This window comes from Alosa pseudoharengus, unplaced genomic scaffold (assembly GCF_046254945.1).
Source record: "Alosa pseudoharengus isolate Yale_2024_CS ecotype anadromous, Long Island Sound unplaced genomic scaffold, YU_APseudo_1.1 YU_APseudo_1.1_scf_127, whole genome shotgun sequence".
NCBI classification, from domain to species: domain Eukaryota; kingdom Metazoa; phylum Chordata; class Actinopteri; order Clupeiformes; family Clupeidae; genus Alosa; species Alosa pseudoharengus.
This window is the reverse complement of record NW_027468595.1, coordinates 32,501-45,000: the sequence shown is the minus strand read 5'-3', so window position 1 is coordinate 45,000 and position 12,500 is coordinate 32,501. Positions and strand designations below refer to the sequence as shown.

The window sequence follows — 12,500 nt, the reverse complement described above, 5'->3', positions numbered from 1 at the left end:
CTCGAGCAATACAACGCTTCTCTCACGACCACAAACACGGACAGAACACGCTGTTATTATTCATCTCTTTACCTAAACATTTTATATCTTATTATTCATCTCTTTACCTAAACATTTCATATGTTATTATTTATATTATTATTTACCTCTTTACCTAAACACTTTATATGTTATTATTTACCTTTTTACCTAAACACATATGTTATTATTTATCTCTTTACCTCAACACATTATTACCTAAACACATTATATGTTTTTATTTACCTCTTTACCTAAACACATTATATTATTATTTACCTCTTTACATAAACACATTATCAATACTGATGTTACACATTTCACACGCATGTTACAACCATGTAACGCATATTATAGTGAGATCATATGAATGTTATATACAGTTATACACATGCTAGCATCTGCTGCTTAGATCACTCACCTATCAGTGATTAAGCACATGCTTAATCATCTGATATCACAGAGATTCCTTTCAAAGACACACACACACACACACACACAAACAATCACCAGTGTTTCAACACAATCCATTTCAGATGCATTTAAATATGACTGTCCTCTGCAGTATGTGTCTACACACACACACACACACACACACACACACAATTCCAAAAACTAATTTTGCTTTAAGAGTTTGGCTCACTGAGTTAGGACACTGCTCTGAGGAATTTAAACAAAACCATTACACACACACACACATGGACACACGCACACATAAACACAGAGAATAATTTCATTTCCATGTTTTCGGGAGTCCCACACTGCCCTGGCCAGCCGGACCAGACTATATTTAACAGATGACAAAAGTTGCATTCCAGATGTACACTGAAATCTTTGTGCATATGTGTGTGTGTGTGTGTGTGTGTGTGTGTGTGTGTGTGTGTGTGTGCTGTAAGGAAATGCGTGTCTGTATGAGTGTGCAAGGCAAGAAGGAGGGGGTCGAGTGAATGTGTGTGTGTGTGTGTGTGTGTGTGTGAGGGGGGTCACCAGCACACAGCTGCCATGGAGATACAGGCTGTTGAGACAGCGACCCCCCCCCCCCCACCCACGACTCTAAATCACCCAGGACATACCAGGAGCCAGACCCCCGAACACGCCATGCATTTTTCAGCACATGCGCACGCACACACACACGCACGCACGCACGCATGCACGCACGCACGCACGCACGCACGCACGCACGCACGCACGCACACACGCACACACGCACACACGCACACACACACACACACACATATGCATGTACGCACAGACACACACATGCATGTACACACACACAGACACACAGACACACACACACACACACACACACACACACACACACACACACACACACACACACACACACACACACACACAGACAAAACTGCAGAGGATGGCAGTAAGAGCGAAGCTTCTGCGATATGATCAGTTTTGGTTCAAATGGCTGGAGGAGTGTAAATCACTGGAGTAATTCACTGCGGCTGACAGCCCTGACCCTGCATGGGGAACGTTGCGAACATCGCTAAATAAATACCAGCACTCGCCGAGCAGCGCACCAATCGGCCGCGTCGCCATAGGAGCACTCTGTAAACTAACACACCCCGTGGAGACACATTCACACCCCCAACACACACACACACACACACACACGCATGCAGGCAAACACACCCAAAAAACCCACTCCGCTCGATAACTACAATCAATTCTCACCCACACGCATGTGCCAACATCATCAACAAAAGATAATTGTGCCTGGCCACCGTGCCCGGCGTGCTAAACGTGTTGGGCGAAGGGTTCGGCGCTCATGATGGTGTAAATATTTACAGCACCAGTCTTTTCCACGCAGTGGGCCGGCCGGCCGGCTAACAAGCGCGTCCTGTAGGGGAGGCCATGGCCCGCGCGCTAAGCTACATCTGCAATTCATTGACTTTACAATTTAGCACATGTCGCGCTGGGAGAGGGCTTGCCGCCCCTGAATCACGCCACAAATATGCCCCTGATTTATTGTTTCAGAGCCCCGGTGCCGATTAACTGCAGCTACACTTTTCCGAAGCATCGCTTCTATTGGCAGAGCATGAACAATTACAGCGAGCACTAATTAACCATCGTGGAGGCCCAGCGCTCAGCGCTAATGCCTCCCAGGCCCAGCCGCGCAGCACGGCGCACCACAGCGCAGCGATTCAGCCTGCCAGAGCAGCCCCAACCCCAGCCCCAACCCCAGCCCCAGCCCCAGCCCCAACCCCACCCCTGCTCCAGCCCCAGCCCCAGCCCATACCCCTGCTCCAACCCCTGCTCCAGCTCCAGCTCCAACTCCAACTTAACTCCCTCAAATCCAAAACAGATTGCGTTTTTTACGGCTGTTTATCGAGCTGGGAAAACAGGCGACGTGCAAACGCCTTTTTTTTTAAAGCCCTTTTTTTTCTCTCTCTCTCTCTCTCTCTCTCTCGGCTTGCATGGGATGAGAGAAGCAGAGAACAGGAAAGGAGAGAGGGGAGGAAAAAAGAGAGAGAGAGGGAGAGAGAGAGAGGGATGAGGGGGAGAGAGGGAGAAAGGGATGAGGGAGAGAGAGAGAGAGAGGGAGAGAGGGATGAGGGAGAGAGAGAGAGGGAGAAAGGGATGAGGGAGAGGGAGAGAGAGAGGGATGAGGGGGAGAGAGAGAGGGAGAAAGGGATGAGGGAGAGGGAGAGAGAGAGAGGGAGAGAGGGATGAGGGGGAGAATGAGGGAGCATGTTTCGACATTCTTTGTCAACAAAAGTAATTTGCAAAACAAAAGGATGGCAAGCGTTTAAATGGTATAGGAGGGCCAGTGTGTGTGTGTGTGTGTGTGTGTGTGTGTGTGCGTGCGTAAGTGTGTGTGAGCATGTGCGTGTATGAGTGTGTGTGTGTGTGTGCGGAGAGGCGAAGTGAGAGCCAGCATCCCCCGCAGTACCCCATGCGGACTCCAATTAAGATCCATTAACATGGAAAGCCAGTTTGATAAGGTGTGTCCCTCTCCCGCTAAATCCCCATTTAAACAGCGTTCCTCACCTCCCCGGGACCTGCCACTCACTCATAATCCGCATATTACACACGGCAGCACACACACACACACACACACACACACACACCGTTACAACACAATAGGGATGCCTTATCATTTTATGCCCTTACAAAAAACAACAATATGCTTTAAAGCAATTATTGCATGATTCTAATTAATGTATGTTCTAAATGTATAGAAATATACAGGTAAAATCATTTTAAATGTATATCAATATATTCACAAATGCTTGAATAAGACTCAAATATCTGCATGTTTCAGCAGAGGCAAGTGGTGCAACCGAAAACCTACCACTGAAATCAGACAAAGAATGACAGCAAGCGAGTGAGAGAGAGAGAGCGCGCCACTGAGAGAGAGAGAGAGAGAGAGCGAGAGAGAGACGGAGAGAGAGAGAGAGGGAGAGAGAGAGGGAGAGACGGAGAGAGGGAGTCTATTGTTTGGTGGGGGAACTTGCCAAGCTCTTGGCTGCTGTGCTTTGCTATGCAGTGTTGTGTTGTGTTGTGTTGTGTTGTGTTGTGTTGTGCTGTGTTGTGCTGTGTTGTGTTGTGCTGTGCTGTGCTGTGCTGTGCCTGTGCGTGTGTGTGCGTGTGTGTGCGTGTGTGTGTGTGTGAGTGTGTGTGTGCTATGTTGCGTGAGGCTGCGTTGGGTGTTGCTGCTCGCCTCGTTGTGTCTTGAGCTGCTTTTTTAAACGCTGGTAATTACCCGTCGAAACCCAAAACCGGCCCGTGTCCACATCTCAGGCCCCAGGACTTAGGAGGCCCGCCCAGCGCCCGAGTCAAATAGCTCCACATTCAGACACCACCGCACACAAGCAGTAAATAAAGCCTCACACACTCACAAACACACACACACACACACACACACTTACACTACACAAGAAGGAGTGGAGGGGAGGAGATTAGAGAACAGGAGAAGATGGAGAAGAGGGCAAGGGAGACGACAGGAGAGAGGAGGAGGAGAAGAAGAGAGGAGGAGAGAGTAGAGGAGAGAAGGAGAAGAGAGTAGAGGAGAGGAGGAGAGAGGAGAGAAGAGGAGAGAGGAGAGGAGAGGAGGAGAGAGGAGAGAAGAGGAGAGAGGAGAAGAAAGTAGACAAGAGGAGAGGAGGAGAGCAGGAGAGAGGAGAAGAGAGAAGAGGAGAGGAGGAGGAGAGGAGAGGAGAGGAGAGAGGAGAGGAGAGGAGAGGAGAGGAGAGGAGAGGAGAGGAGAGGAAAGGAGAGGAGAGAGGAGAGGGTAGGAGAGGGGAAGAGAGAAGAGGAGTAGAGGAGGAGAAGAGAGGAGGAGAAGAGAGAAGAGGAGAGGAGAAGAGGGTGGAGGGGAAAGGAGAGGGAGGGAGAGAAGAGGAGAGGATGAGAGGAGAGGAGAGGAGAAAGAAAAAGACTTTCACACACACACACATGCCGTGTAAATGGCCGGACAGTGAGAAGCATCTTCCTATTTGAGAGAGAGATAGATTCCCACTCTCCCAATCACACACACACACACACACACACACATCTGTAAAGCTGACTTCCCAGCCAAACACAGAATACATACACAGCCCATAAATAACTACACAGAGACAATTCCTGTTTCCGTCTCAATCCTGATATAAAAATAAAAAAAACGATGTAACCTAAAAAGAGGCCATTCTGCTTTCATCCTGCACTGGAGCCAGAATCACACACACGCTCATCAGGTACAGCTCACACTCCGCACAAATCACACACACACACACACACACCGCACACATCTTTCCTCAGCATCCAAATGACAAAAGATTCCGACTCCGAGAGATAGGATCAATAAGGAAACATCAAATGACAAAAAGACACGCTTCCTAGCTGATTAGCTCCAACACTCCTAGCACGCCTGCTGGGCGACCGGGTGTGTGTGTGTGTGTGTATTTGTGCGTGTGTGTGTGTTTGAGTGTGTGTTATAAGGCTTTATAAGCGTGAGCTTGCTGTTAGTTAGGGAAGAGGACAGTTAATCGATGCTGGGCTAAATTATTAATGTCTGCTTTTAGTAATGCGTTTATGAATACAAGGGCTTTCAACTTCAAAGCCCCGTCAGCCCCTCCACACACAGGTAGTCCTGCTCGCTCAAAGCCACCCGCGTGCACGTGTGTGTGTGAGAGAGAGGAATGGACGACCTTTCACAGGGCCTGTGGTCAGAGAGAGCATCACAGACGGATTACTGGGTGATTTGTCCAAATAAACGTGTTCTAGAGACACACTACAGCTAAAACTGTGATGTAAAAGCCGTCAACGTTCCCTCTGCCTTCGAGCAAGCGTGTGTGCGTGTGTGTGTGTGTAAGCGCACTCCTCAGAGCCAACACAGAATCCTTTACCTCATTCAAACAATATCTCACATGTCTAATGGAAAACACAGAATTCTTAACAAGAGATAAGGCAATGTGGATACCCTGCAGTATGCTTGTGTGTGTGTGTGTGTGTGTAAGAGCTAGAGAGGGATGCGGACACTTGTGTATTAATGTGCGTATCATCCATTATGTATCATGCAAACAGGTGAACAAACACTCTATAGCTGATTCTGAAGACTTGATGTTACATGCACTAAATTTCATTGATTTCGAAATAGTGTGTGTGTGTGTGTGTGTGTGTGTGTGTGTGTCCTCTTGTACAGAACTGAAGAGCGTTTGACAAAGAGGGAGATTCAGACAGAAGTGGCATTTCCACCGCTCTGCAGTCGACTCCTGACACACCATCTACAGAAGCAGGTACACTGCTGAGAGGTGTGTGTGTGTGTGTGTGTGTGTGTGTGTGTGTGTGTTTTGGTGAGAGTAATAAAACATTCTGATATTTTGGCAGTGTGTGTGCTGGAATGAAAGCTCCAAATGCAAACTCTCTGAAAGGATTTCACGGCAGAGACAGACTTAACAAAGACCACTGTCTCAGCACGGCAGAATACACGCGTACAAATATACACACACACACACACACACACACACACAGAGAGAGTCAACAGCATCCTCATCGCAGAACGAAACGCTCCCATCCAAAAATGACAGTGTTTCTCCTCACCATCTTGGTGTCTGATTTAGACATTACAAATTATTTTCCCTCACAAACATTATTATGTCACTGCCCTGTAATAGAGCTGACAGATTTCCAATAATATAAAAATTAAATCAGATGTATAAGATCCATTTCAACATAGAGATGTCTGGTATTTTATTAATATTTATATAATTGCAATAATAACTCTAGTTTTTGTTGTGCTGTGTTTGTTTCTTTGTTTTATTCAGCTCTTAACTGTGCACCAGACAAAATTATATTTATAGTTTAGCCATTCTAAGAATGTCATCATGAATAAATATAAAGAATAGCAGGGCCATAATCGCAGGTCTCCGGGTTAACCTTGTAATTTGAGATGGTAGTCTTCGGCAATAACCAGCAATTACAATTAACTCTTCTGGCAGCTCGAGACTTCCCGCGAAGCCTTCTGCCCGGTGGGACCGGCACAGGTAGCGCGTGCGTTCGTGTGTGCATGCATAATTATACTCTTACTAATTGCTAGTAACAAGGGCATTTTTAGAGGGTGTTTTCGGGGGGAAAGTGAAGGTAAAAGATGCCTTCCATAATAGAACAGACTCGCGCGCTTCCCTGGGAAAACCAACCCGCAGGAATATCAGACAGTGTATGTGTTGGTCCGCTGTAAATATTTGCGTACTAAAAATGTTATAATTGTACAGGCGTGTGGTTGTGCATGACCTATATTTAATTTCCTGACATCTTAACAGTGTAAAAATGACAGACATATATTGTGCAATAGGCTATGCAAATATGCTGAATAAACTCATTTGCATAAAGCTTTAGATTCTAACATCCATAAAATTAAAATACAACAGCTTCGTTTGTAGTGAGACGTGCGTGTCACCGAACAACAGAGGAAATGTCAATTTCCTCAGTACAAAAAAAACATCAGTTAATTCTGACAAAATCAACCGCTAAAATTAACACAACCAATTCAGGAAAACAATTGATTTAAAAAAAATAGCACAATCCCAACAACTGCGGATACCTTATTATTAGCCTATTACATTAAGTTGAACAATAAAATCATTCGTGTACACAAGTGTTAAACAAATAAATTGTAAATGTCACTTTCCAAATTTGGATACATTTTTTTTTATTCTAAATTCAATCCGTGCGGGAAACGTTAGGTAGAATGCTTCCCGCATTTGGAACGTGTGTGGGAGGCCGCGCTGTTCCATAGCCAACTGTACCGGGCTATAGCCGTAGCCTACTTCCACACACGGGATCCGGCTGAGCAACGACATGACATGCCACTGTACAGTATGCCAAAGTTGCGAAACTTTAGCCTGATATTTCCCAGCTAACCTTACCTAGTTGCGCTCGCAAACTATGTCCTGCTGCGCCCTACGTGGCGTGTTAATGAGCGTAAAGGGGCAAATAAACACACTTACTGTGCGTGCTGTTGGAGAAAGTGATCCGTTCGGGAGGTACGGGCTCGTAAGATCAGGGATCATTATAAACGGATAGCCCGGGTACGGTGGGCTCTTGAACAGCCCTCCATCTTGCCGCTTCGCAGCTAACATGGCGGGGGAAAAGAAGAAAACTTTTATAAGTGCCTTGAAAAGTTGCTCTCCTTCAGAGACCCCAACAGTAAAGCCCTTCGGCATGTTAACATTGCATTGAGTAAAAGTGTGTGGGACAAGAGCATTAAGAAAAGAGCAGAAACTCACCCTCCTCTAAACTTTCTCTTGTTTTGTCTCTGAAAGTTTCAGATCTAGGCGGAGGCCGTCTTTCCGCCTTCAAATGCAACGAAACACAGGGATTGCATTTAAGAAACACGAGGAGGAATCGCTACTTTTAACAACGTGTTTTCAAACGATAATTTTACGTATAACAGATAAATGAAGTAAAGTCATGGTCAATCGATCGCCATTATTTGTCACTTACCTCTGAATCTGACGAGCTGTTTTGATTCGTTTCTGATTCGTTTACAAGAGAAGATTTGACGTCTGCTAAATCCCTTTCTGCAGAAGAGTTCTCCGAAATTTTTTCCTCCTGTTCCCCTTCGTCTTTGAAGGAAATCATTTCATCGTTCGCACCCAAATCGTCCCCTCCACCGCCGTTGAGCTGCGGCATTTTTCCCGAGCAATTTTGGGGGCAAAAACACAAAGTTTTAAACCCTTGATCTTAGTGATCCCGGATCCGAGTTTAAGTTTAGGGTCTGTATTGGCGTTTTCCAAGCACTGGCGGTTAGTACAAACTCAAAAGAGGGGAATCTTGGCAGAAAAAGAAGCCGGAGATGGAGCTGAGCCGCTCGGATTGAGGAGTTGAAGTTGGTCGGAGTGGTTTTCAGTTCAAAGGCGGCGCTGATTGACAGATAGAGAGGGATGGAAATAGAGAGAGTCTGGATTCGGGATTATTGACAGGGAGAAACACACAAGAAACTAATGAGATTCAAACAGGGAGGGACTTGAAGTGACGTTTTCATAAATAGAGAGGGGCAGGATAGGGGGGCAGGAGAGGACTGGAGGGGGGGGGGGAGAAAGGAAACGGCGGACGGGAGAGAGTTTGAGACGCGGAAGCGGACAGCTTTGGTGAGGAGAGGGACAGTTATGCGAGTCGCCCTGTTTGCTTTTGTGACGGAATAGTAAAATAGGCGGAAGATCTCCGCGAGGTGCCGGTGAAACGTGGATTAAACAACATGGGCGGTCTCGCGCCACGGCGCTATTCCACTTCCTGCTTCTCGTGCAGTAGCCGCGTGCTCAAGCAGCCGCGCGCAGCCCAAACTTTGCCCCGCGTACCATAGAGATACGGCCACGCGCATCTTTTATTTGACTTGGTGCCTTAAAAATTAAACCGCTTAAAATATAAAATATTTTTCAAATTAGTTTATTTCAAAATGTCGTTTTGTTTTTTTGCACCTTATTTCAGCTTGTTATAAATTTCACAACGCAATTTAAAATCACTTTAAATTCTGTGTCAAACTGAATTATAATATAGCCTACTGTTGAAGAATATATATAAGCAAAGATATTGTCCCTGTCACAATATGATTTTTTTCCTGGAGCGCTTGTCGCGAGTGTCGAGCCGTCTCAGGTGAGATGCGGAGGGAGGGAGAGCGCGATGGGCGCTGATCGCGCTTACAGCAGCGGCGGACTAATGAGTTCGGGCAGCTCCGAGGACAACCTGTGTTCATTATGAATAAAACAACAGGCCGCGTGCGTTCGCTTCCTGCTCCTCTCTGTCACCCACACCTCCGATGCACACAGAAAATGATAAATAAAGTTTTTTTTAGTCCTCAGCTTGCTTGTGACTGAAGAAAAGACCGAAAGGCTTTTTTAATAACCCAAAATGGGTTTAATTAGGCTACTGGCCGACAGCTGTGTTGAAATATGTTTTAATACCATTATTTTATTTTCGTAAAAACACAGGAAAATATTTTATATTTGCATGCTTGCTATGGAATCGCTGTCATTCAAGAAGCAGCGCGTTTCCATTCTTGCAATTATTAACACTATAGCCTAGGCCCAGTCTAACAGCTTTTATAACTGCTAATTTTGTTTTAAAGGTTAGACAACACCGATCATCATATTTTAAAATAATATGTCCGCTCTGGTGCTAGATTGAAACGGCTTGTGCTCATCAGGGTCAAAGTTATTTAAACAGAGAAGGACAAGGGGAGCGGGGAGGGTCCGGCGTAGCACTGGCGTTGAATGGACTGCGCGGTGCCGATTATTTACAGGCTGTGCCATAAATGTTTCATTGTTTTTCCAAGATAGTGCGCGGTGTAAACTGACAATCAGAGCTCTTGTTAGACGTCCGCGGCGTGCACACACAGCCTAATAAATAAATATTCTCTCTAAATGTCTGTTTCTGGATGAAGGAGACCTCTGTCTGCTGGAGAGGCAAAACTGAAACACAGAGGGGGAACAATACACCATGATGCAGCTGTGTGTGTGTGTGTGTGTGTGTGTGTGTTTGTGTGCATGCATGTGGTGTGGCCTATGTGTGTGTGTTTTAAATTAATTGCATAAACCTGAGAAGTGAGTATAACATTCCATCATTTTAAGATAAAAACCTGGAGGACAGAGGAAAGACGGGATGTCAACATCAGAGACATGACCTCTCTCTCTCACACACACACACACACACACACACACACACACACACACACACACACGCTCTCTCTCCTGCTCCTAGCCTGCCTCTGCTCTAGACCCCGCGGGGTGCCGAGGGACCCCCTCACACACACACACACACACACACACACACACACACACAGCCATCTGCACACCACAACTGCATCAGTAGCCTCAACACCCCCTGTGTTTTGTTGGTATTTTTTATTATGATGTGCATTAGTAATTCACATATATGTTATTCTAGCACTGTTGCAGCGGGGTGGCCCTCTCATCGGCCAGATACACGGGAGAGGCTATCCAAGCCCCTCGCATCAGCCTGGGCGGAGAGAGAGAGAGAGAGAGAGAGAGGGAGACAGAGAGAGAGAGAAGGGGAGAGACAGGGAGGCAGAGAGAGGAGAGGGAGAGAGAGGGAGAGAGAGAGAGAGAAGGGGGAGAGAGAGAGAGAAAAGGGGGGAGAGAGAGAGAGAAGGGGGAGAGAGAGAGGGGGAGAGAGAGGGAGGGAGAGAAGGGGGGCAAGAGAAGCTGAAGACAGCCATGCAGGCTGCATCAGATCACCAAACCCCAAACTCCTCAACACATAAATGGTTAATTACCCATAATGCCTCTCAATGCGTTCCCATGCCGTCCTGCGCTGCATTAGCATATTATGGGCTGTGTGCTCGCTTGTATTCTTAGTAACATTATGTGCATTTAAAGGGTTGTTAATGGTAGCTATGGACTCATTTAAGCCAGATGCCTGCTGAGTTTGATGAATAAAATAATACACAAAGTTTTCTGCTTTTAACAAGTGGAACTTGGCATTTAACCTTTTCAAGCGTACTTGATCGCAAATGTCCCCTTTGTGAGAGGAAGCGCAGTTAACCAATTTAGCATTTTCCAGGACGGCTCAGCTGATGCGGGCCTATTAACAATGATTTGGTTAACCACAATTATGCTTGACTAATGGCTGTCTGCATTGTCTGCAGGCCCATAATAAGTGCATTGATTTGAGCTTACTCAGATTATGCAAAAAAAAATAACATCTTTATGATGTATATTTAAAAAGCAAACAAAAAAATAAAAGTCAGGCTCATTTTGGCATGTTTTTGAAACATCAGTTCATTTAAAAACAGAAAGAAACATACTAACACATCACTACCGTCACGCTGGCACATCAACATCGTGGACATTAATAAAAATGAGATAAAATATAAAACAGAAAAAAAGGAATAATGTGTGTTTTTGTCTGTTTGTGTGTCTCACCCAGAGCTCAGAGTCTTGAGATGACTTCATATTCTCCATGTGTTGTTGTTTAAAGCATGGCTGTTTTGTGAGTAAGATTTTAGCAGACAGCCTAGCACCCTCAGCCTGTCCTGAATGGAGACATTGTGTTTGTGTTTATGTGTGTGCATGTGTGTGTCTTTGTGCGTGTCTGTGTGTGTGTGCATGTATGTGTGTGGGTGCGTGTATGTGTGTGGGTGTGTCTCTGTGTGTGTGCATGTATGTGTGAGTGTGCGTGTATGTGGGTGCGTGTGTCTGTGTGTGTGAGTGTGCATGTATGTGTGAGTGTGCGTGTATGTGGGTGCGTGTGTCTGTGTGTGTGAGTGTGCATGTATGTGTGAGTGTGCGTGTATGTGGGTGCGTGTGTGTGTGTGTGCTCGTGTGTGTGTGATGGGTGTATCATGCTGCCTGGCCAGACGGGCCGAGGGGGGGGCAGATGGCTGAACGGGCCAGAAAAGCCCACTGCATCGTGGGAAATGTTTGAGGAGTGCGGAGAGTGGGACCGTGTGTGTTTTCCAAAACAAACAGTCCAGCTTCTTCAGGCAGATGCGAGAGCCATCTATCAGCACCCCGCGCCTCCATGCCAGCAGGGTCACTAGATACATGCACACACCTGAGCCGCTCATCCGCTAGGTGTGTGTGTGTGTGTGTGTGTGTGTGTTTACTGTCCTGAGATACTGCGGTCGGCACCATAACTACAGCCAAGACACACACACTCGTGTCAGTGCGGAGCGTAGCCGCTTGCTGACATCACAACACCAAACTGTCACACAGTGAGTGAACTCTTCACCTTAGGCCAAACGCCGCCACTTATCACACACACACACACACACACACACTCGGCAGGCAGGCAGGCCAGCCACGCCTAAAACTCCTCCACATAAATAACCTTCACCCTGCCGCCAGGCCCGACCCAATATCCCATCTTTTGGCCATGAGGTTGCCTGCTCCGAGAGGGCCGGTCATAAATCAGCTCCGCTCCGCTACGGCAGTCATGCAATCCCATAGATCACTCCAGAGAAACTTGCCTGGGTGTGTGGTGGATGAGAGCACATGCACTCATTTGGATGGAGTAGGGATTTG

At 46.5% G+C, this 12,500-nt stretch overlaps 1 protein-coding gene across 1 annotated transcript in view; it reads right to left on the bottom strand.

Annotated features, from left to right (window-relative positions):
• The window catches only part of LOC143121005 (transcription factor 7-like 2), a gene marked incomplete at its 3' end in the record, with an annotated part of 43,960 nt that extends 35,522 nt beyond the window's left edge, over positions 1-8,438 (bottom strand). The window contains 3 exon segments of the mRNA XM_076281422.1: positions 7,467-7,591; positions 7,746-7,812; positions 7,963-8,438. Coding sequence (XP_076137537.1) covers positions 7,467-7,591; positions 7,746-7,812; positions 7,963-8,151 — 381 coding nt within the window.
• Between the last annotated feature and the right edge of the window lie 4,062 nt (positions 8,439-12,500).